The sequence below is a fragment of the Dunckerocampus dactyliophorus genome, chromosome 16, assembly GCF_027744805.1.
Source record: "Dunckerocampus dactyliophorus isolate RoL2022-P2 chromosome 16, RoL_Ddac_1.1, whole genome shotgun sequence".
Lineage (NCBI taxonomy): Eukaryota > Metazoa > Chordata > Actinopteri > Syngnathiformes > Syngnathidae > Dunckerocampus > Dunckerocampus dactyliophorus.
Window position 1 is genome coordinate 6784718 of NC_072834.1, and position 25557 is coordinate 6810274.

The window sequence follows — 25557 nt, forward strand, 5'->3', positions numbered from 1 at the left end:
TTGTTAACCATCTCAATTAGGTGACACTTTATCGTACAAATTAAAGACAACAGTATTAAACAATGTAATTTCATTTCTTTTTATTTCTTTTTTTAATTTCTTTTTATTTCTTGTATTATTATTATTTTCAATATGGCCGTAATACTCCGTCGTAAAAAAAAAAAGAAATATCAATATCAACTCGTCTTACTGACATTTATCTCTCGTCTTTGAGATACCTTAACATCGTTTCCTGTTTCGTTTACCGACTTTCGTTTACTGCACGCGGTCTTGCTTGATTGGTTTATTACCTTTGACGTAGACTGGCATTTTCCCACAACACCCTGCTCCAAATCGCACCGATGACGAAAATGGCGGACAGCGCATCATCGGTAGGTGGCCTAGCGATGTTGTGTTATTTTTCAGTCATTGTCCACTGTAGAGGTATAAATTAACACATTATATTCCACAGGTCGAGATTGTCGAGGGCTGTCGTCTTCCTGTTCTTCGTAAGAACCAGGAACACGAGGACGAGTGGCGTAAGTATTGTTCGCTTTGGTTTTCTAATGCTAATCTAGCTAATGCTAACAAGCGAATCCTAGTTGTTTTTAAGACAACCCGCCCTGTTGTTACAGCTCCAGAGGTGCCGTATGCACTGAATCCGCTGGAATACTCTTTTACAACAACACGTTTATTTCAATTAGCCAGATCTAAATTATATTATACTGGAATTTTAACTGCTGAAGACGAGGCAGAATGATATTAAGGAGTTGATAATAAAAAAATAAATATTATTCATAATCGATTACATGATTGACGTTTAGTTTGTATTCTTCCGAGTGTGTTTTTGCTGTTTGGTTTCTCGCTCAGGCAAATCAGAGGATGCTACTTACTACTTAAATCTCTAGCATCACCACACGTCTCTTCCACTGACACTTTGCCGCAGCATCAGCATCAGTAGCTGAGTCGCGTGACAAGTTATGATAAATATTACGTTAATTTCATATTCTCGGTTTAATTATTAAAATAATAAAGGGAGTGAGTGTCTTGTATGGTAGAATTTATGTTTTTGCCAGCATCCACCTGGAATAATTGTGTTTGTATCCAGTTTAAAGACGTTTATGTGCTTTTGACATTGTGCTGATCTATTACATTGGTCTAGCTTGGGGTCTGCACCCAAACTGCAACTCCATTTGGTTGCAAAAATTAAACTATTTATGAGCATACACTACCGGTCCAAAGTTTTAGAACACTCCAATTTCTCTGTTGGAAAAATCTACAGTTTTACATGTTAAGATGGTCTGTCTCTCTTCCATTGTTAATTCCCTTTTTTCTTGACATTTTTGTAGCAACAAATGACTTTTTACAGTGCTGTTCAACTGATGTTCACGAGGGTATAGTAACACACTGTGTACCGAACACTGTTTTTATGCAGGCAGAGGAGGTAGTAAGTACTCCAGAACTTGGAACACCTGTAGGAATTAGTTGCACCGACTGCCAAGGCTTGATCAATCTCCATTTCTGCAGAACAGTTTTAAATTGTCGACCCATTTTGTGGTCCCTGAAACAGGCCTTTTTGTATAATTCTGAAAAACACATTATTTTTCAGTGTTTGGTAACGTTACCTTTTTTTTAAGCTCTGGCACTTCACCACTTACTTACCTTTGTACCATTTCAAGCTATTCATTGGACTTGAACCACTTGTATTTCAATAAATAAAAAAATAAAAATTGGGGTGTTACAAAACTTTTGACCAGCCGTGAATGTATGAACCTGCCTCAACATTTACACTTCTAAAAATGTATGTACTCGAAAACTGTCCTCTACAGAGTCAGCTCTGTTGTTATTGGTATTGTCCAAGAAATATTACTTTCACATTAAAATCAGGGTTTATTATTACGCTTTTATTTTATATTATATTCTTCATATGAGATTCCATTTTTATATATTATATTAATTCTTCTTATTGTTGTTGTTGTAAAGATGCCTCTTGTCTTTGAACATGAACGTGTTCACCAAATATTTTGCTTGCCTCTTTTGTGAACATTTTGATCACTTTAAATTTAATTTTGAATTTGTCTTTCTTGTCCTCTAGCTTTGGCCGAGATTCTAAGTGTCAAGGAAGTCTCTGGAAGAAAGCTCTACTATGTTCACTATATTGACTGTGAGTATACTTTTGTTGCATCTTATTTTTAAGAGATGTATAACACCTTAACGTATTTTGTTCGCAGTCAACAAGCGTCTGGATGAGTGGGTCACATCCGACCGGCTGGACATGAAAAAGCTCCAGTTCCCCAAGAAGGAAGCTAAAACTCCAACGAAGAATGGTCTTCCAGGCTCACGGCCCAGTTCACCCGAGCGAGAAGTGGTGAGTGGACATCTATTCATGGATGCAATGCACAGTGTTACTCCCAAAACCCCTCAAATATTTCCCAACCATATATGTATGTCTGTATGTGTAGTGCATATATTAGAACTTGAGGGAATGTGATAGTCATTTTTCACAACAATACCTCCATACACGTTGACTCGGTTGCAAAACACACTGCAACTTAGTAGAGGGAACTGTACGGAAAAACAACAAATGATTATCGAGGTGAGATCATTCAGATTTGACGGAGACGGTATTCTTCAAGACAACTAATGTGTTGATGAGTAAAAGCTTTAGGTAGGACTGTGTGTACAGTGTCCGCCTGAGTAATAACCTCAAGGCCCGTATGAATGTCAGTTAACCCCCCTGCTTCTCTTCCTTTATGTTCAATTCAGAGGAAGAGTCTAGATCTACAAACTGCCACAGCTCCTTCCAGAGGCAAAACTCTCCCCACTCCGGTACAACTTGAATTTACCCATTACCCAAAAACTAAAAGACCTTGTTTACTCCTGGTGTTAATATATGCGTTCATTGTCAAGAGTTCAGGCTACACTGTATGGAAGTACTGATGTAGAAGAACAAAAGAAAATGGATGCACTGTGTATTTTGTTACAAACAATATTTTGTCGCCAAAGGAAGTGTTTGCTAAATTGCATAAACGGGAAAATAATTATACAGGTGTTCCTCAGGTTACGTACGAGTTCTGTTCGTAGACTGTGATGTAAGTCAGGGTATCCGCAGGTCTTAAAAAGTCTAAAATCCAATAATTTGAATTAAAGGCCTTAAAATGTAAACCAAAAAACTCTTAAAATCTCATAAAATGTCTTTTAAATATGATTTTGAAAGGTCTTAAAAATGTATTATTTTCATTTAAAACAAAGGCATAAACTTCAGTCTCGCTTTTAAATGTTTAGATTTTTGAGGACGCTACAACAAAGCAGAACTAAAGTACCTGCACAGCACAGTCAGAATTTATCAAGCACAACCTGCTACTGGGCTGTGCGCCTCAGACCTTCGATTTTCCTTCAAGTCTTTTGTACTTTTTGCTAGTATTAATATGTAACGGGTAAATTGTGTCCTGTATGGTCTTAGAAAAGTCTTTTAAAAGTCTTAAATTTGCCGTGTTGCAACCTGCAGAGACCCTGTAAATGGAATGGATGACAGTAGCCTGTTTTTGTTTTTGCAATAAAGAGATTGTTGCTCAATCACCTCTCTGTCATCCTTACAACGTCCAGGTAGATGCTACATTGACATTTTTAATGTTAATGACTGAGGCAAGTGCAGCCAATATTGAGCACATAGTGTATTCTTCCACAAGCTCGTCTCATGTTTACGGACCAAAATTAAGTATTTAATTCATTCATGGGCACGCGTACGTAACCACAAAACGGCGTAACAAGGCACGCCGCAAACTGAGGACCACCTGTAATTGATTTATTGTGATTAAAAAGTAACAGTAATGGCATCGTAGTGCCGAAGACACATTTTGTGGCTGGCATTGTAAACCCTTTTGCAGTTGTAGCTGATCTGTGTTTAGCGCATCTTAATACCAGATTTAAATAAGGTGCTGTTTCCATTGAACCCGGAAACAAACAAAACAAATGAATCTGCTTAATTGGATAAGCTGTGGTCATTAATCAGACACATTCTCAGTTCATATTAAGCTGCAGGTTGTACTCCTTGATGTCACCTAAAACGGGCCAATGTGACATGGAGTAACTGCTTTGCAAAAGCGCACATTACTGCTGGTCGGCCATGTTGTTACAATACTCATGAATGAAGCCCATCGTCTTAGCAACTCTTGTTCACCGCAGAAGAGGAAAGTGGACACGGTTCCCTTGGTGACGCAGGTACCCCCAGCCCCACCAGTACCGTCTCTGCCAAGTTCAGCGGAGGCCTCTCAGGCGTCTGTTTTCCCCGTTGTGAGAGAGACCAACACCTTCAAGACCCGAGAAGACCACGAGCAGCTCTCTTCCCTCACAACAGTAATGAACATCCACTTTTTGTTGAATATTTTTGGGCCATTTTCATAATGCCTCCTTTATTTTTGTAGAATGGGACCGCTCGAAGACTCATCCCGTCTCAGCCAGGCAGGAAAAGGAAAGCTAATTGTGGAGCTACAGATGAGGTACGTCACTTGGGTGTTTTTGTATTTTACTGACACTTCACATGCATGCTAGTTGTCTGTTACACGTGGTAGAGGCATGATTTTATATGCCTTTGTTGTTTACACACTTATTGCAAGCATATATTTTATGTGGCCGTCAAATGGTTTCTATAAATGTGTCTTGTTCCAAAAAGATTGTAAAAGCATTTATATGACAATAATTTTAGTTTTGACATGAACAGTTATACTTAAGTTATAAATTCAGAGGCATTATAGTATCTCCACAAACAGCAAAGAGTGAAGAAAAACTTCAAAATACCTAAAGCTGGCATTGTCTGCCTTGAAGTCAGATAAAATATTTTGATTCTCAATTTGATTGAATTTACATTTGAAGGCTACCGTTTATGTCCATTTCCTCACTCTCCACCACAAGTGTATCACATTGCCTTCCACACCTGAACAATCTAATGAGATCTACAGAGTTTAAATATACATTTGTCATACTGTTTTTAATATTTAATATTTATTTACTTTAGGGACAACATATTGGGAACAGAAATACGTTTCATTATGATGCACATATAAATTTTAAATAAATTTGTATTTGGCTCGCTGTTGTATTGGATCTCATTAGATGTGTACCTAATGTTGGTTATTGTATGAAAATTCCACATGAGCTTTGATTTTACTCTTTTACTTACTTTTACGGATATGTTTTTACAATTTGCAATTATATATATTATATGTTCATTTTCTTATATGTAGAGTTTTAAGACAGCACATAACAGTTGAAGCATGTCAAGGTAAAAGAAATAAAAAACTCCATCTAATATACGTAACAAAAAAAAAGCAAATAAAAACCTTGTCCTAATATAAGAAACTGAATATACATTAGTGTGAAAAAGTGTTTGCCCTTTTCCTGATTTCTTATTTTTTTGCATGTTTGTCACACTTAAATGTTTCAGATCATTAAACAAATTTGAATATTAGTCAATGACAACACAACTGAGCACAAAATGCAGCTTTTAAATTAAACTTTTTATTACTAAGGGAGAAAAAAAATCAAATCCAAAACCTGCAGGGCCCTGTGTGGAAAACGTGATTGCCCCCTTTTGATGATCCCCAAGACCTTTTGAGAAAATACTAATAGCAAGTTGAACTTTTTGGAAGGTGTGTGCCCCATTACAGCTGGCGTAAAAGTAATGCCGCATTTCAGAAAAAGAACGCCATACCAACAGTAAAATATGGCGGTGGTAGTGTGATGGTCTGGGGTTGTTTGGCTGCTTCAGGATCTGGAAGACTTGCTGTGATAAATGGAACCAAGAATTCTGCTGTATACCAAAAAATCCTGAAGGAGAATGTCTGGCCAACTGTTCGTGACCTCAAGCTAAAACCAACCTGGGTTCTGCAGCAGGACAATGATCCAAAACACACCAGCAACTTGACCTCTGAATGTCTGAAGAAAAACAAGATGAAGACTTTGTTGTGGCCTAGTCAAAGTCCTGACCTGAATCCTATTGAGGTGCTGTGGCATGATTTTAAAAAGGCGCCGCATACTCGAAACCCCTCCAGTGTGGCTGAATTACAACAATTCTGCAAAGATGACTGGGCCAAAATTGTTCCACATCGCTGTAAGAGACTCATTGCAAGTTATCGCAAACGCTTGCAGTTGTTGCTGCTAAGAGTGGCCCAACCAGTTATTAGGTTTAAGGGGCAATCACTTTTTTCACACAGGGCCATGTAGGTTTGGATTTGTTTCTCCCTTTATTATAAAAAGTTTCATTCACAAACTGAATTTTGTCTTCAGTTGTGTTGTCATTGACTAATATTTAAATTTGTTTGATGATCTGAAACATTTAAGTGTGACAAACGTGCAAAAAAATAAGAAATCAGAAAGCGGGCAAACACAAAATGAAGCTACTGATGCTAATTATAGTTACTGCCCAGAATTGTTCATGATGTTAATCACAGCTCGCTTTTGTTTGAATGTTGTTTAGATTTCCTTATTGAAGCTAAGTTCACTGTGACTGTTGTCATTCTGCAAAACACAACTCCCAAATTGTAATAGTGTGGAGGTAAACCTTTAGAACTTGTTTGGGATCATGTCAACATGTCCACCCAAGTTAATGTCTTCACTAATGGTCAGACCTCGTATTGCTGTGCTCAATTCTCTCCTCATTAATTGTCCAGCCTCACTTTTGAGCATCAACACTGATAACCCACTACAAGAATGTTAGACTCACACATTGCTCTCCATCTGCCCCAATATACAGAGTGTTGACAGTGACACATTCCCCTTTAGTTTCCAAAAGCCCGTGTTTTTGTGTCTCTCTCTGCTAGATGATAAAGGTTTTGCAGTATAACAAGCCCCAAAGTGCCAGTGTCTTTCTACCACCACCAGAGGTCTGTTTGATTTCCTGTTATTGCCAATGTGATTGTGTGTTGCTGCCAAATGAAGCTGTGCCCTCACGGGTCCAAGTCTAGTCCTGCTGGTAACATGTACAACCACTGTGATTGTACATGTTCCGCAAAAAAAATCTTCAAATGTTCATTCACAATAAAAAAAACTGACTGGAACACAATTGATGCAAAAAATGCGGAATGATGGTCGAGTCAAATGTCCATATTGTTTTACTCCCAGGATTCACAGGACAGCTCTGATGGTATCCCGTCCGCTCCCCGCATGACCGGCAGTCTGGTGTCGGACCGTAGCCATGATGACATCGTCACCCGAATGAAAAATATTGAGTGTATTGAGCTCGGACGTCACAGGTTGAAGCCGTGGTACTTTTCACCGTACCCACAGGAGCTCACATCGCTGCCCATTCTCTACCTCTGTGAATTCTGCCTCAAGTACCTCAAAAGTCTTAAGTGTCTGCAGAGACATTTGGTAAAAAAAACAATCGTTGCAAACCAGGTTACGTTTTTAAGTGTCGTTAGTCTGATTTTTCTTTCTATGATTGTCTTTCATCAGACCAAATGTAACCTCAGACATCCTCCAGGCAACGAGATCTACCGTAAAGGAACCATCTCTTTCTTCGAGATTGACGGCAGGAAAAACAAAGTTAGTTTGGATATTTAATCAGCTGCACTTCAACTGCATTTCTGCTTTCTACATTGCTGATTCCATATGCCTGTCGAATCTTCCTAGAATTATTCCCAGAACTTGTGTTTGCTTGCAAAGTGTTTCCTGGACCATAAAACACTTTACTACGACACAGACCCTTTTCTCTTCTACGTAATGACGGAATATGACTCCAAAGGCTTCCACATTGTGGGATACTTCTCTAAGGTACTAAAGTCTAAGTAACAGTCCTCATACATTTGCAGTCCCCAATAGTAAACATCCTTTTTTTAGGAAAAAGAGTCAACAGAGGATTATAATGTGGCCTGTATCCTGACTTTGCCTCCTTATCAGCGGAGAGGTTACGGGAAACTGCTCATTGAGTTTAGTAAGTGCAGGTCTAAAGGACAAACTGAGCAGATGTTGACTTGTTATCCTTAACCTCACTTTGTGTTTCTTCCTGTCCTACAGGTTATGAGCTGTCCAAGGTGGAAGGAAAGACAGGCACGCCCGAGAAGCCCCTCTCAGATCTGGGCCTCTTGTCTTATCGCTCCTACTGGTCTCAGACCATCTTGGAGATTCTAATGGACCTCAAACCAGACAATGGAGAGAGGCCGCAGATCACCATTAAGTATGTGAAAGTTGACATTTCGATGACATTCTTACTGTCTTGTAAGCGCAGTTTTCATGACCGCTTACGTCTTTCATCTTGCAGCGAGATCAGTGAGATCACAAGCGTAAAGAAGGAAGACGTAATTTCAACACTGCAGTACCTCAACCTCATCAACTATTACAAGGTGAAAGGTCAATCTCCTTTAAGTACCACATGGAAACAAGTAATCATCTGAAAGCAATGCTTGGTTGTGGGTCTTGTTCACACTCATAAAGTAGCCTACATTGAACCTGTAAGCAGTTATTAATATGGGATGTTGCAATCCTGCTTTTCCTTTTTTTTCTCTCCAAAGGGATGTTCTGATGTGAAATAGTGTACAATTCACATGTTCATACAGTTCAAACATGCAAACTGCCCCCTCCTGTTTTCCTTCAGTGACATTTTTTATCCTATTTGTGTTACTGAATTCAGGGCCAGTACATCCTGACTCTCTCAGAGGACATTGTGGACGGACATGAAAGAGCCATGCAGAAGAGACACCTGCGCATAGATCCAAAATGTCTTCATTTCACACCAAAAGACTGGAGCAAGAGGGGCAAGTGGTAGAGGCCCCATCAGAACACATGGACAGCAGATGTGAAGCTGGGATTAGATAAAGGTTTCCCAATACAGAAACTTTTTTTTCCAACCCAGGATAAGTATAAAAAAAAGAACTGCATAAGCTTTTATTGTGAATATTCGTTATATATACAGGTATTAGGACTCTCAAAGAGACTTGTGAACAGTGACCGTCATGGAAATCTGCAACACTCCCTCTACTGTGTTTTCAGTCCACTTCACAACATTAAATTCATGCGGTGTTCAATAGTATACATCAACTACAAACATACTCCACATCGGTTGTGGAGTACAGTGGCTTGGGTGCAGCAGGGAAATCTGTCCCAACAGTGAAAAATATTTTAACCAATTGAATATTTATCTTTCTCTCAAACCCTGTTTGTTATGGGGGAGTGCAAGAAAAATCTGTGTGTCACCTTCTACTGGCATTATTGCAGTTTCTGCTGCAATGCAATGTCGATGTAGCAGATCGACAAGAGTTTTCTAGCACTTTTCTACATGTGTAGTACCAAGCAACCAAGTATCAAATAATGCTAGACCTAATACTGTGTTGTGAACTCCTGTCATGTTTTTAATAGTGTGTTTTAGTGTTCCTTTCCGATGCTGCTCAGCTCTCCCTTTACTGTTGACTAACTTGATTCATCTAAACGTGATGGAAGCCCACTGGACTCATGGTAACTTTCATGGTCTGAGTCAACAAATGCCTCGGAAGTGTGGAAGTAGTTTCCTGCTGCAGAATCTTTCAACTCTACCAACAGATGCAGACAGTAAAAATAAATAAATCTGTATTTTAAGGCACCAGCATAGTCCATAAATTTTCAGTAGTGGTGAAACAAGCCGTTTCCTCATATGTAATAGTTTTATGCTCCAGTATGCTGGTGATGTTATGTTTACCTTTGAAACATGTGATGTGCAATGAGACGAATCACTTCCACGTTCCGTGTAACTGTTCATACCGGATTTGATTGTACACTTAGAACACACAAGCCATGTCGAATTGTAAGAACAATGTAAATTTGATATACAGTGGTGTCCACTCCATTTTTTTTACGTATTGTAAACTGCACAGTCGGAAAAGAGAAATGATATACCATGTGTGGTTTTGTTTGTCAGACAGCAGCCGTCGAGTTTACTGTTGAAGTAATGCCAGTACATCCAGGTTTGGCAACTTTTGAGTATTGAGTTTAATATGGAAATTTTTGGACTTGATAAAAATATCTTACAAATCTTCCAAAATGTGGCTTCATGTGAGCTATTTTTGACATAATACGTTTTTGGAATCGACATGTTTTCAAGCAAGACAATTGAAGTCCGTTGAACAAGTGAAAGTGTGAGTCCATGTGAATGTTGTGCCAGATTAAACGTCAGTTAACTCATTTTTGGTTTGAATGTAATCGCAGTTTGCCTAATGACCACCAGGTGGAGCCATTACGAGGTAAGACTGACTCCGGGTCACATGACGTCACGGTTTACTTAATCACCTGCAGGTGGCAGTACTGTACTTGGACATTTTTGCGTAAAGCTATCTTAGGTTCCAATTCTAAAAGAAAAAGTGAAACGTAATTAAAGCGCGAACGAACTTGTAAGTACTACATTTCGTTACTTTTACATAAATAATGCTTTTAATCATTTTAATTCGTGTTTGCAAAAGAGGTTACTATGTAGAATCACAATGAGCATGTAGGCTATTTGGTTTATTTGTTGAATTAACACAGTTCCGGTTGACACTACTTCAATAACTATATCCCTTTGATCAAGAATACCTTTGGCGATTAAAGCACTTGTGACGTAAGAGGTAGTACTGACATTGATCTACAGTATTACTCAGAAATACAGCATATCTTGTTTTCAAATGCGTTCATCTCTCTCAGTAATTTCTGACAGGTGGAAAGATTATTATCTGCTTCTCTGGGCTTCATCCAGGAACATTTTGTCCCTACAGGAGCACTACAACTGGAAGGATTAGTAAGTAAATTAGTCATTCACTATTAAACAATCTGCAAACTGCTCATGCCAGTTTTCCCATGCAGAAAACGCTCGGCTGTGGCCGTTCTCAATTGATGGGACATTCATTCATCAGTCACTACATTTACACAGTTTGATGAGATCCAGTACAAGAGCAATATCCAAATGTTAATTTGTTTATTATTGTGATTAGCTGTTTCTAATACTCCAGCCCTCTGCCGATGTTGTAAAATAGGAATTTCAACAACAATTAAGAAAGTATTTACATTAAGAAATATTTACGTGTTTTTTCTTACAGATTAAAGTTGTGGACCAATCCTTACTAAGGTATGCATGTTTTTAATGTGTTCCCGCTCCTATCAACTGGTGCTTGTGTGTTTTTTATTTTTTTTAAACTTTCTTATCTGTTCATGACACACACACACCAACACCATTCTCCTCCCTCCCCGCCCCCAAACAACCCCCCCATGCTGCTCTGTGCTTGACCAGAGTTGCTGACCTGCTAACACACATGGCCATATGGTCCAACCAGGCCAGGACAGTGTAGAGTAATTAAAGAAGGGGGGGGTATGTATTGGACACTGGGCCCTCCCTTATTGAATATCATTAAATCCATCCATTTTCTATACCGCTTCTTCCTCATTAGGGTCGCGGGGGCATGCTGGAGCCTATCCCAGCTGACTTCAGGCGACAGGCAGGGTACACCCTGGACTGGTCGCCAGCCAATCGCAGGGCACATATAGACAAACAACCATTCACACTCACATTCATACCTATGGACAATTTAGAGTCGCCAATTAACCTTTTGGAATGTGGGAGGAAGCCAGAGTGCCCGGAGAAAACCCACACCCCAAATTTAACAAGTGAGTGTTTTTAAGAAGATGCAGGGAAGACAAAAAAACCCCACACTTTGCTCTTACTGTCCTCAAGCAAGTTGAGCATTGTTTGCAATGATCTCAGCCCCTACGTTTGGGGAGTACACAGAGGTCTCTCCAAACAAACAAACTGACGCACACACGCCAACATTTTTTTTAACCTCTGCCCTCTTTTTAGCCTTTATCTGGCCTTTGCAGAAATGTCTCGGTGAAAACAAGAACGGGCTCCAGTGTGCACCACCTGCTATTATGTTATTAACGTGTTTATTATTCTCTGACAGTTACTCTGAATGCTAAACCGTCTTGCAATATTGGATACTGGCTGTGCCCCACCCCTCCAGAAAGTTTTGTTAAGTGTAGTTTTTGTGTAATCCTGCTAACAAGCAAACACTAGAATAGCACTTAGCGGTGTGCAGACCTGCGCCAAGGCCAAACTATCCCAATTTGGATGTGCAGCATATGGTTCACCATCATTAACACATTAAAGATTATATATATATTATTTATTTTTTAAAGATTGCTTTATACAGCTAACTCGCAAAGAAACAGATATGAAAAGACAAGCTGAATGTAGGTATTGAAATCTAGTTTAATGTGTTGACGTGCCACCATGATTCATTTGCTGACTGCAGGATGTGACACATTACATCACCATCTCATGTTTGTTTGTGCATGATCCTCACTCCGTCCTTTCCACAAAATATATATAAATGTATATATATCTACAGTATGTATCCCCAATCATTTATTTGGCTCCAGCTGACCACTGCTGCCCCACTCTGTCAAGGAGATGAGGAGGGGGGAGGAGACTGGGGCTAAATTGTGTGTGTGTGTGTGAGTGAGCGAGCGAGAGAGAGAGGGGGTTGGCTTTAGTGTGATGTGAATGGAATAGAATCAGCACAGCGCGAGAGGGAGGAGGACAGCACAAATCAACCTGCCTCTTGACTTGGCGAGCAGAAAAGAGGCACACAAATTGGGAAGTGTGTGTTATTGTTTGCTGTTTCTTTATTTTGGGACAGAGGAAGAGAGCAGCAGACAGGAGGAACTAACTGAGGAGGAGGTGAGCGAGCCAGAGTGTGGAGATAGATAGCAGAAAAATGCTGCCATGGGGAGAGAAGGGGAGGGAGTCGGCTGAGAGGAAGAGGATGAAACGAGGCCGGGTGGAGCGGAGCTGAAATGTTGGAGGTAAGAGGCTTTTTCTTCCGTCGTCTTCACATTCCAGCTTCGGCCGTGTCCTCTTTCCGACCATAGTGGGTGCACAAGGTTGGCGGTGCGTGCACATACACAAGTATAGCGTGTGTAGGCATGCACACAAGCCAAGCACAATTTATGAGAGACAGCCTCATGGTAGATCATCTTTTGTCTTTCCAGTGGTTATCAACATCAACTGGTGAGTTGTCCAAGAGAACCCATGAGCTCACATGCCCCCCACCACACCCCCACCCCCACCCCGGCACCTCCTTGTGTGTCATTTCAACACTGAGGGATTCAATCCAGTTTGCAACCTTTGTCGCATTTCATCACTTGCCCTCCTCCTCCCCCACCTTCCCCCATCTCTCCTGTCTCTCCATTGTGAGGCCCAATTGTCTTTTTAAAAAAACAGCGCTATGACACAGTCAAGGAGTCAGTGCAAAAGCATCGTTGCAGTGTGGTGCACGGAGGCTTGAGCCAGACAGGATGAGCTGAGTATGCTTGGACAAAAAGAGGACACCTAATCCTTATTTTTAAAGCTAAAAATAACAACAAAAAAGCCCACCATCTTTGATTTGCCAGGTATTTCTGTGCATTGAAGGTGACATGGTGTTCTAAATGCAGACCATGATGGAATCACAACCAGAATTGGAGTATTGTTTTCAAGGTGGCAGTGAGAAGGAGGGCTGCCGGAGTCAGGTGTCAACCCCCCTTCTCTCCCTCTCTGTAATTTAGGATGGGGCTGTGAGTGTGAGAGACCACAGGGTTTCAAATGATGCTGTCGGGAAAAGATGCAGGGATGCAGGGCCTAGCATGCAGTGATAGACACAACAACAGCAGCAGCAGCAGTCACTTACATAAGCCAGGCCACTGAAAGGACGTGCCATTTAATTTACATTGAGCCGCACTCTCCCTCCTGTTCTCTGTACTATTCATTGTGGTAAATTGACATTAAGGTTTTTAGCCGCAAAATGCATTTTGACATGACATGATGGATGGAGGGACTCAAAAAAGGAGAGGAAAAAATTGGTCGTTTGCACGCACTGTTAACGTCCCATTGATGTGGAATTTCAGCATTATAACCATATGGTTGTTAAATGTAGCTACGATATAGTAGGATGCATGCCGTGTGATACCATTACCATTTTGATTTGCTATGTTTCCATTGGTGTGTGATTCATTGTTTCTGTGCAACTTCCTGTTTACCTTTTTTGACATCTGTCAATTGCCAACCTCTTCTGCATGTGTCTATCATGGCTAGTTATTTTTCTCATTCAATTTTGAATCCACATACTGAAAAACATAATAAAATAAACTAATAATTCAAGGTTGTAGACAACCACAATGTATGCCACCAGGCATCTTCCAAAGTTTGTCTTGCATTTCAATAATACAAAAGTGCATAAAAGCACTGTTAATTGTGCTAGTGGGGAAGTTGGAAATGGACTTTCCCTAAGAGTCTGACTTGATAAATATGTCATAAATTAAAGAAGGAGATAGCATTTTTGGTCTGTGTTGAGATACTGAATACAGCTGCCTAGCATTACCCAAATAAAACTACAGTTATGCTCAAAAATATTAACCCTCTTAAGTTTATAAATGTTTTAATTATTTAGCAACAAACCAAACAATTTTAATAGTGTAACACAGCTAATATTACAAAAATATATTTATTGAAAAATTTTACTTGTTAGTTTGTACTTTGAAAGTGAATTTTACAATCACAATAGGGGTTGAATAATTTCACATGCAACTGTATGACCTCTGTTCTGCATCTAAATAATGTGGAGGACTCATTAGCACGTAGCCTAATTCGAAATCAAATATTTCCAATGGGAAATAATAAAAAAGGTTTATAACGGGTGAGAGAATATATGGTATGCCTATCTCACATACGTGAGTACTGTACACCCTTCACATTTCAGCAGCCAGCTATTTACAAGACGATGGGCAATAATGGCTGTGTTGAGTCATTTTCAATCAATAATAATTTTATACTGCTGTGTGGTGATTGGAACACCAATATAAATGAAATCATCAAGATAAAACACTCTTAATGCCCATAATACTCATCAAACTTATTTGTTCATATAATGCACACAGAGCAATGAACAACTTCATGTGCTGTCTCCTTTCTGCTCCTTTCTCCTTGCGGCGTGAGGCGTTCAGGTACACTCGTAAATGTGTGCGTTACGTGCTAATTGTTTTTAATTTTTGTTCATCTATCCCCTGTGACAATTGGTGTACCCCGCTTTGGGAACCAAGGGTTTAACCGATTAATCGAAATAACAAGCTCAGAAAATTTTTACGTTAAAACGAAAATGAAAGTTAAAACTCAAAAAATAATCATTAGCCGCAGCCCTAATGTCATTGATATTGCGTATTATATAATTGATTATATGCCATCAATTCATATCATGTGTAACTTTATCCTTTTAAAATCAGTTTAGTTTGAATATGATTTTACCTCATCAAATATAAACATTGGAATCTGTTAAATTCAACATGTTCGCGTTTATATATATATATCTGTCATCAGATCAGATTGTAATTTGTTGTGCTGAGGCAGAATCCTAATACATTTTACTTCCTTGAATGACAATAAACCTTGTTTTCCTTCTTCTGAATGTTTTTGTTATGATTGCTCGCATGCTTTTTCCGTGCAGTCATGTTGTATGCGAGTAATACACTGACTAGGTTGCTACAGGCAGCGCACTTTCACACTCGATGTACACTTCTCAGGAAGTTACATGGCTGCAGAGGGCTTGCTGAGCACTTCATTTGAGTGTTTAAACTCCCCGAAGGCACCTGTCAAGTTATTTGTTTGTTTTGCCTGCAATTGTAACTATCTTATGTTTGCTCTTTGTAAATATTGGTGTGCTGTGTGCTGAGCATTGACGATGCCTTGGAGCAGCATTGTGCACTAAAACTGAGTCACATTCAGGGGAAATAAACTTGAGCTCTAATGGCTCGTCCCCTTATCACCATGGCTACTAAAACAGTTGAATAGTGCTGCGATTAATTAGCAATCTTGAACGCAATCACAATAGAAAGGAAACTATTAGCAACTCTGAAGGTATCTCTGTATTGAGAAGTGTGTGTGTGTTTTACCTTTTGTATTGAGAAGTGGCGAAGTGACTGGGCAGGTTTTGTAACCAAAATATTAAAAACAGTTCTCTGGATAATTTAGTGCAGTTCTTCACTGAAAACTACAATCAATTTAATAGACTGACTTTATTTGAATACCTCTCTGACAGTTGGGGGGGGGGGAGGTTACAGTCAAAATGAATGTCAAATGGTGAATGGCAAAAATGCGACTAATGGACACCCATAAAAAGCCCTTAAAATGCCTATTTTTGACATGCTACAATATGCCTCAGTTATTAAGCACATTTTAAATTCTGTTTTACACATTAAGAAACAATTAACAGTATGCAGCATTGTACTTACAAAACATGCAGTTACATAACATGTCTTGTCAACGCATCTTCCTGCTGGAAAATGTTGAGTGAATTAACTTATCAGACCTCTGCTGGATTCATGGTTGCAGCACTCATTTTACGCTGCTGATAGCGCCATCAATCCACTTTCCATTTAAGTTACCATTTATATATTAAAAAAAATAATAAATCAAAACGCCACGAAATTCGAACCGCAAAGTGGCGAGGGATGACTGTATGTTTTCAGTCTATCTCAGCTCTTCATTTTGAAATGCCCACACAAAGCCATTATATTTACACATGACATTATATAGCAGAAACCATTTTAAAAAATCCTGTATATTTATGTTAAACACCTCTTAACCTCTTTTTAGAGACTCTCAATAATGCCATGCATACATACATTTAACCATTAAGCCAGGCTGTGGCAGCCCTTCTCATTGTTCACGTTGCCATTACACAGGAAAGTGCTCTCAAGGCCATTCAAAGCCACTGAAAGAAAGCACACCACCACCACCACCACCACCACCAACTAGCTGCAAGTATAAAGGGCACAAAACATCCTGCCCGGAGACCAATGTAAAAATACATTTTTGTTGGAATAATAGATTGTCAAGCTAATGCACGAGGGCCTCCATTAGGCAGGCAGTTGCCTTGCTCACATGCAAAGAGGATAGAGCAGCTCGAGCAGATGCTTTTCACTGCTGCATCATCTGTCTGCACCAAGTAGCGATGCGGTCATTATGGCAAATGGAGGGGCATCTTCACATTCTCAGTAAAAATAATTTAAAGTGACTCTTATCTTTAGCCTGCTTTATATATTGTAGGTATGAGCAGGTATCTGCAGCACCATAGTTACGATACCAGCTTGTGCAACGTGGTCAGAAGGAGTAGATCTGCTAGTGTGAATGATAAGCTTTTATGCTGTAGGGAGAAAATATACTGTACACCAACAGGAAGACCAACTAACCATTAAAAAAAAGTAAATACTGCACTTTTTGGTCAATTAAGGGAGAGACAATGGACAGAAAAGCAATTGGTTATGTCATCAGAGCATCAGCATCGGATTGCTGGGTTTCATTTGATGTCACATCCGGTTGCTGTCAGCCCCACCTCAAAGAGATGAGGGGGAAAATAAGCGTATTTGTAACCAGCAGTCATGTAAAATCAGAACAAAAGTACTGCATGCGCCATTCTCACATGTGGAAATCATTCGGATATGTATTTCGGAGAGTAGTTCAGATATGTATTACGAAGATAGTCCATCATAATAGGGGAAAAAAGTTCAGGAAACAACCAAAAAATGCAGAGAAGCCACCTTTTTGTGGTGTTTGCTAACCAGCTGTCGCTCTTGTCGAGTGGAGCAGAGTAAACACGCTCCAGTTTACAGTGAGCAACAAGAAGCACAATTTATACTAAAATCAAAGTTAAGACGTTGCTGGAACTCGAAAATGTGAAATGATGTAGCTCACACTTTTGCCAAACACTGCATCAAAACGATGGACACATACAAGAATGTATTCAGGCAGACTGATTTGGTGCAAGAATGCAAATTGACAAGTTTGAAGCATTGTTTTGTTTTTCACTGCTTTTCCATCGTCTTGTTTTCAACAATTGTATATCTTCATGCTTCACACCATGTACACTCACACAATTAGAGCAAATCATTTCAACGACATGCACCGTTATTGGCTTTAATATCCAAAATATTGTACATACACACTGAGTGTATGTATGTACTGAGTGTGTATGTGGCTGGATCTTATGCTTGCTTCCCTTCTGATCACAGGAAGTGAAGCGAACCGCCTCTACGTCACGTGGTTTGCTCTGATGTCATCTCTATGCAGATGGCCACTATGGGGGATAGTTTCACAATTAACCAGCATAAGAGGTCGAAATGCATTTCCTCCTTTGCCATTTTTACTTGGCAGGTGTAATATCTTACGTACATAAACAACGATGCAGCAGTGTCGTATTTGGACGATCATAGCACTTGCACAGCATCCAGTCTGATGTCATCCCCTATTCAGATCTCACGATGTTATGCAATAGTCCTCAGTAGTTTTCCTTTATTTTAGCCACTCGGTGAGCTGTTGATTACATTTTATATTGTGTTACTTTGATAACCGCACAAGATCAAAATAAATGTGAATGTTTTAGATGGAATAGGTGTACTAACATTACATATGTATGATTAACGACGTCTGTGGGAGGGGGGAAAAAAAACTGCCTGTGAATGTCGACAAGAGTTATTGAAACGGAGAAGTCATTTTCCTGAAATAATGGCAGCAGTTTTAGCCGTCTTGAATCATAATGGACACAAATAAAAACCGCTTATCGGTAAAAAAAAACAACAAACAAACATTTCATCACACTAACAAAGCTGGTTGAACTGTTGCACATTTGCAGCCATATTACAGTGCACTCTGCTTTATTATTCTTGACGTATAAACAAGGAGGACACAAAGGGGGCAGTGTGTCTTCCTTGGGAAGTGGACAAAGTATAAGCACAGTGTTGCAGCCAGAGTGGTGGGATGGTGAGCTTCCCCTTCTGCATGTAGTTCTGCTCGTGTGACATGACTAGTAAAAGAAAAGTGTTCAAGATCAGCATGATAGATGCAGTCATCAAGTCAAGGGGCAGTTACACCTGTAGGGGCCCACGTGTGTGTGTGTGTGTGTGTGTGTGTGTGTGTGTGTAGGGCTGCAGAGGGACAGCTGCTCTTCCTGTCAACATGAGGACAGTGTGCCACATCCATGAACACTGTTTGATAGTGTCAGCACACATGGACCTCTGTAACACATGCGCGCACACACATCTACTGTAACCCTCCACAAGTGTATTTTCAGACACACAGGAAGTGTTAGTGCTCTGCCAGCACACCATGTTGATGTCATGGCAAATACATATCAAACAATAGAGGTACTTACTTTTACCAACAGTATGACGGCCAGTGTGGAAACAATAGCTTTTGCCGAGCAATGCTTTTAGCGTGTGCTTTTTTTTTACGTAGGTATTAATATCCACAATACGATAGAAACTGCTTGTTTACACTTTAGTATGACTGAAGGCTCTCTCATCATGCAGCTGCTGCAACTTGAAAATGATTTATACACCCTAATGTAAGAAGAGCTTACTTTTCATTTTGTAAAACATTAATTCTGGCCTTATGTCAGTGCTGTAAAACAGGGGTCCCTAACCACTGGGCCGCGGTGCGGTTCGGTGCCGGGAAGCTTTCTGGTGCAATGATAATAAAAAAAAAAAAAAACACTTAAAAAATACATCTGTAAATAACTACATAAATTTTTATGTAAATGCATATACATTTTGGAAATACGGGCCATTATTTTATTTTAAAAAATAACATACCGTTACAAATCCCACAGTTTTTGCATGTATGTTTGTTGCAAGCGGCGACTCGTCCCACTTTGTTAGACGGTCCTTGAACACACCATTGTGCGTGTGCTAACTTTCTTCCACGCTGCACAAATGAATAATTAATATACTGTATTTTTACCATTTGTTCTTTCACCTCATATTTGGTCTCTAATGCTGATACTATGTGGGAATGCATCAAGGTCAGTTCTGATGACGTTATTAAGTGCTAATATGGATATTTGTTGGTGCACAACTTCAAGTTAATTCATGCTAGCACACTACATTTTACCACACACATCAAACAGCGACGTGATAATCTCTCTGGAAAAACAGCAGCATTTCTTTGGCGAAGTATTAAACTAGTCTCTGAACTTTCTTGCGCTGTTCCGTTTGTACTTACTTTGCTGACCAAACATCTCAGTGAGTGTTAACTGTCAGTGTGTAGTTTTTTTCCGAGATGAGAAAACTGGGTCGAATGGATACTGTATATTTAGGTGGTCAAGTTTGTTTTGTTTATGTTGCCACCACTTTCAAGTAAATTTGGCATATTGGCTCGTTCATGTTTATGGGCTCACATTACTCATTATTATTAATTCCACACAGGGCCTGTGGCATGTGGCTTTGCAATTTCTCCTAAATTACTTTGCTTTGCTGCTCACAAGGCTCCACACTTTTGCTGTGTGTATGCTAGCGGCCCCCGCCTCCCCCCATAGAGACAAAGCAACTGTATGACTGACTCGCTCCGTCCCAGAGTTTCAAGCCGTTGCTCTATGAAGCATCTAGGTGCTGAACTCTCTTTCTGTGTGTCTGAAGGCGAGAGACAAGAAAAACAGATGCACGTGGCAATATATGGAGGCCGGCAAAATTATCGAGTTCATTTTCATTTATCATGCGGTAAATTAATTAATTTATTTATTGCAAGAGTTTTTTTCTGAATGAGAAATCTCGTCACGTTTTAATCTAGCTTCTTCATGATAGTATTAATTCTTGAAAGGTTATTGAAAAGACAATGCAGAGCACATTAACAATAAGTTGAAAAGGTCCTATAATGCAAAAGGTGAGCTCTCAACAATGTCTGTTCTATCAACACAAACTGCATCTCCACCATTCAGCCAGCATTGATTTCAGGATGGCCTATTTTGTCTGATAATGTGGATAGAGTACTTTTTGCAGGCATAAATATCAATATTGTTGACATTATTTTAATGTAAAAGTAATGTCACACAGTCTTGCACAGTAATTGCTTTATAGATGTCGCAGTCGAGATGTGGCGGCAAAACGAGGTGGACCCAAGTGCAGGGTTGCTAGGAAATGCAACATTGGAAAGCCGCTCAAAAAGGTTTAATTCTAAAATAAAATCCAGTATCCATAAATGCAAAATACTGACGTAAGGTTTGCAATGTCCAAAACACACAAAAACATAAGGACATGCAAGGGGCTAGGAAAGTCTAACTAGTTTGGAGCAGACATACCACAAAAGACGTATGGAGACCAGACAAAGACTAGTCAGAAAACTGGGGACTAAATAAACTGACTAATGAACTCTGGTCTGTTTAAAAAAAAAAAAAAAAAAATGTATTAAACCTGTGTCCTGTATCTGCAACATTATCCAAATCCTCATCAAAATGTGTAGATTGTTAGGTGGAATTTAATTTTCTTTTTTTGTTTGTGTAATCTGCTGTAAAAATGGTCAAAGAGCAAAGCAAGTGGTGGCCTAATGCTTTTACCGTGCTGTATGAATTTTGACATATTTTTAAAGCCGTTATGAGGAAAAGGTTTTAAATCTATTGTTGCCAGCATGACAGGATTGTGGCAGGCATACACATTTTTGGCCATCCTGACAAACATCCTATTTGAAAATATTCCACTCAGCTCAGGTGCACACTGGGATGGCGAGGTCCATGTGTCTTTGGGGGACAATTATTCAGACTGACACTTGCAAATGCTTTGGACGGAAAAGGAGAGATACTGTCCTCGGAATGGCAGAAAAAGAGAGAGTAGTGCAGCGCAATCGACTTAACAGCTTTTTGGAAGTGGGCCAGTTCACCATCCGCAGTGTGGCTCCAGAAGGGTGAGGCTTGTTAGGGAAGAGAGGCTTTGGACTGAATTTGACCATCAGATACAGTCTCATTAATACACTACTATTACTTTATCTAAAAGCAGCACCAGCAGGCTGTGGCCAGTGTCAAAAGGTTGAGCAGCAATGCAGTGCAGCCCGACCTCTACTGTAAGTCGTGTGTAGGATCAATAATGAGAGCTGGTTTTAGATTTCTGAAAATCAATCTTTTTTTTTTCTTTTTTTTTTTTAAGATGTATGAAGGTGGTGAGGCAGCTCTTCACTATAAAAAACACTCTCAACACTTACTCCATTTTAATGTGGAGTACAGAAAGCATGACGCTACATTGCTTACTTTTTTAAACTTTTGTTACCGATCACGTCTAATGGCAGCTAATCCCTTAAGCTGATTTTCACAGCTTCACCTGAAGGGAAAACAGATCAGCCAATTAGATTGCCACACAATCATCCTGGATTCGGCTGTGGTTAGCAGCTTCTTCATGTGTAGCCTGCATGTGTAGGTGTGGAGACCAAGTGATGACGACACTCATCCTCTCTAGGTTCAAATGTCAGTCATCTCTTCCCGTTTCACAGGACGCACGCTTGCGGTGTGTGAAATACTGTCAAGCGACCAGGACTTCCCCAAATAGGGTGCAAGTGTGCATGTCTGTCTTCTTTCACTCTGTATCTTGATGACTTATTGCTAGTGACATTTTGACCTCAAAGCAATAGCATACAGAAAATAAAAACTTCCTTTTTTCGTTTTTGCACTGAGCCTTGTTTCGGGCCTGTACCTCGGATGCTGTTGAGATGGCGTGTCTGCTGGCATCAGCGGGTTCACAATTAAACACATGCATTATGCATCCTTTGAGATTCAGAGGCCACTTCTCTGTGTTCTCAGTGAGCGTTTGCAAGGTTTCCAAGCCATTTTTGAGGCTGTCAATCACACAATTGTAGGACTGTGCTTGTTAATTTCAGCTGTTTTATGTCACATGACTGCATGCTTGGAGTTGATGATCCATGAGTGTATCCAAGTTGATGCTGATAATCCAGTACAAGAGTTGTGGAAAAATCTTAACAAATCTTTACAAAGATAATAATGCTCAGGTTTAACTGACACGGTCAAAGCGGTATTTACATTATTGTTATATATTATCATTATAATATATCATTATTGTTCATTTACTTCTGCAGTAGGGATGCACCGATCCACATTTTTTCTCTCCCAATCAGATCCTGATAACTGAATTTGGGTGTCTGCCGATACGTTAAAGATAAAGTTCTGATACCCCAGCTCTGTTTGCTGTAATATGCAACCACGCCAGCCATAAGAGTATCAGCAAATGTAGGTAGAAAAATATCAGCGACACTTTCTGCTCCTGACTGTAGTAATTGGACATATCAGTTTTATATCAGACTAGTGTGTGTGTGTGTGTGTTGTCATGTTGGTAACCTTTTTTAAGCTGATGTGCAGGACAACTGTTAATACTGTAGGTTGTCTCTTCTTCACTTAAAAACATATGATCACAGATATATGCCACATATCAGTGTATATCACAGATTCAGTTTTCTTCCGGTATATAGAATACTGTATCGCACAATTGCTAGCAAAATAATGCATTAATAATATATGAGTTACTCTGTAACTCCAAACCCCTGGTTTGCAGTAGAGTGGGCTGTTTATAATATTTTGGTAACCATAGTTGGCTGTATTAGAAGAACAAACCTCTATCATACGACAAACTTAAAAAAAAAAAAAAAAAAAGAAGTTGATGAAACTGCAATTTACCAACTCTTGCGCTCTAAAGCAATACAGTTTGTGTGTTTTCATCCATGCATTTCTAATAATCCGTAAAAGCAGAATTCTTCATACAGCTCCTGTATGAGATTGTGTCGGTGTACATAATGAAGCGGCAAAAGCAAAGAGTTGAAGGTTCTTCAGTGCACTTCCTCCTCTGGTTTATTTAAAAGGATGTAGCTGAGTTAATGTTGATGTGGCGGTAGACCTGTGGCTCAGACAGCATGAGGGGCCATTCTCCTTTCCCATCGTCCACCACACTATACTGACGCACAGGAGACAATGTGAGTGCACTGACAGTGTTTGCCATGCCTATTCTTACTGCTGCATGTTTGCTAATGATCTCTCCACAGGCAAGTAACCTGGAAAGTGAAATGTGTAATTACATTGTAGATGAAGCCACATTGCAGACAGTGTATATATGGTCTCCAAAAGGTGGCCTGAACAGAGCAGGAGGGCAACACTTGTAGCTTATACTGTAGTATGGAAAGGATTTCAATATGCATTTTCTCTTCATCCTCTCATAATGTTAAGTTAGTTACATTTCTCGACCATAAACCGTCTCCAAAGACATTTCAGAAAAACATATACAGTAAATACTGTTAAATTGCACATTTTGGAGTGGCTTCTTATTGTGGCCTGCCTAAAGCTGTGCAATAATCATGCTGTCTAATCAGCATCTTGATATGCCACACGTGTGAGGTTGATGAATTATGAACGCTCACTAACAGACTTAGACAGATTCGTGACTAATAGGTTCCGATTTTGTGTACATAGAAAAAGTTTTCCATCTTTGAGTTCAGCTGATGAAGAAACAGAAGTGTTGCGTTCATATTTTTGCTGTGTAAATACAAGCATGTGGCTTTCAAATCTTTACGAACTGAACATGAGCAGGTAGAAAGGAAATGCACACTTCCTCTTTACTTAACATGTAATAAATGTCACAGACTTCTGTAGCTTTCGTTTTAAAACATCACACAAACATTTTAAACATCCAGAGCGTGAAGAAAGTAGTAACAAAAGTGAATTGAATTTGGATTAAAAGTTCTAAAGGTTAAGAAAATGAGAAATCACAATGCCAAAGACTAATCTTGTGGTCACTTTCCATCAATTCACTTGTGTAGGAAAAGGGCAGTGACGATGATTTAATCATTTGATTTTGACTTTGTTATTAGGCTGAAAACGTTGTAGCTGCTCAGTTGTTCAGTATGAATTTGAAAAGTTATTCATCTGTTTTTCGTGAGCAATAAATGAATGAATTATTTGCGTTCTATCATATCTTGCTGCCAATAAGTCCACCATGTTCTGTTGTACAGTACATGTATTTGTATTTGAAGAATAAATCAAATTTCCTGCTCTGGCAAGTTAGTGACCTCATTTCAACTATTGGGGTTGAGGTGGTTATCACAAAGACCCGGTGGACAGCATACCCCATTTAGACTTGGCATTGGACAGGTTGCCATGGAAACAAGGACTGATTTATGGGAAAGGTAGGGGGGTCTTAAGAAGCTCGGGCATATGTGCTTTGTCAAAGGCAGTGAGTTCAAGGTAGCAATGTAATGGTGCAGAGTGACACAGATTGTGTTTGTTGGAACAACAGTTTTGTTGTTGTTGTTGTTGTTGTTTTTAAACACATGAGGCAACATTTACTATGTATGTTCAGCAGCACTGACCCCACATTCCTGCAGTGTGTGCGGAAGATCATACAGTGCTGTTACTGTGACTGCATGATTTGTTGCACAACAATGCAGGTTGTCCACAAAGTCTCTTTGCAATTAAAACATTTATCACAAAAGCAACTGATGAGATTTTAGTTAGGTTTGTTCTATGTACTCAGTGGTTGTCACAGTTTTTAATTTGTGTTTTTCACGTACCCTGTTAATGAAATAGTTTCTTTTAAATAAAAGGGATGGCCCAATTCCGTGGCCACCTCGTTCACCAGGTATCACTCCCCTGGACTACTTTCTACCAGGTTATGTTAAAGACAGGGCTGTACGCAGGCTTTTTCACTAGCACAGAAACAATTTAGGAGCAATGTGAAATTTCTTAAGTAACACAATTTTATTATTAACACTCAAACACCATGCGCAGTAACACATGTGCA

The 25557-nt window shown here is 39.5% G+C and overlaps 2 protein-coding genes across 6 annotated transcripts in view; both read left to right on the forward strand.

Annotated features, from left to right (window-relative positions):
- The first annotated feature begins 318 nt into the window (after nt 1–318).
- Nucleotides 319–10129, forward strand: LOC129169552 (histone acetyltransferase KAT5). 3 transcript variants are annotated; one of them, XM_054756080.1, is made up of 15 exons: nt 319–371; nt 452–518; nt 2075–2143; nt 2211–2347; nt 2746–2808; nt 4165–4335; nt 4404–4478; nt 6798–6860; nt 7099–7347; nt 7432–7521; nt 7609–7749; nt 7816–7909; nt 7993–8152; nt 8237–8318; nt 8606–10129. In XM_054756080.1, exons 1-15 carry the CDS (start codon nt 342–344, stop codon nt 8738–8740), a joined length of 1626 nt encoding a protein of 541 aa, XP_054612055.1. In that variant the 5' UTR covers nt 319–341; the 3' UTR covers nt 8741–10129. The 3 variants fall into 3 exon arrangements, with proteins under 3 accessions (XP_054612055.1, XP_054612053.1, XP_054612056.1); XM_054756078.1 differs by having other exon boundaries at nt 7099–7521; XM_054756081.1 differs by lacking the exon at nt 2746–2808.
- Nucleotides 10130–12470: 2341 nt separating this feature from the next.
- zmp:0000001168 (signal-induced proliferation-associated 1-like protein 2) overlaps nt 12471–25557 on the forward strand; it is a 36077-nt gene continuing 22990 nt past the window's right edge. Inside the window, exons 1-2 of one of the 3 annotated variants that reach the window (XM_054755048.1) lie at nt 12471–12777; nt 12964–12982. The gene's annotated coding sequence lies outside the window, so the exon portion shown is untranslated. Of the gene's footprint in view, nt 12778–12963; nt 12983–13010; nt 23738–25557 lie in introns of those variants that run through there. The other 2 variants (XM_054755047.1, XM_054755049.1) reach the window with 2 other exon arrangements.

Excerpts from the sequence above, each read along its gene's own strand:
- LOC129169552 (XM_054756078.1), top strand. The coding sequence starts at position 342 with ATGACGAAAATGGCGGACAGCGCATCATCG. Across the intron at positions 372-451 it reads TGGCGGACAGCGCATCATCG|GTCGAGATTGTCGAGGGCTG; the intron begins GTAGGTGGCCTA and ends TATATTCCACAG. Across the intron at positions 2,144-2,210 it reads CTATGTTCACTATATTGACT|TCAACAAGCGTCTGGATGAG; the intron begins GTGAGTATACTT and ends TTTTGTTCGCAG.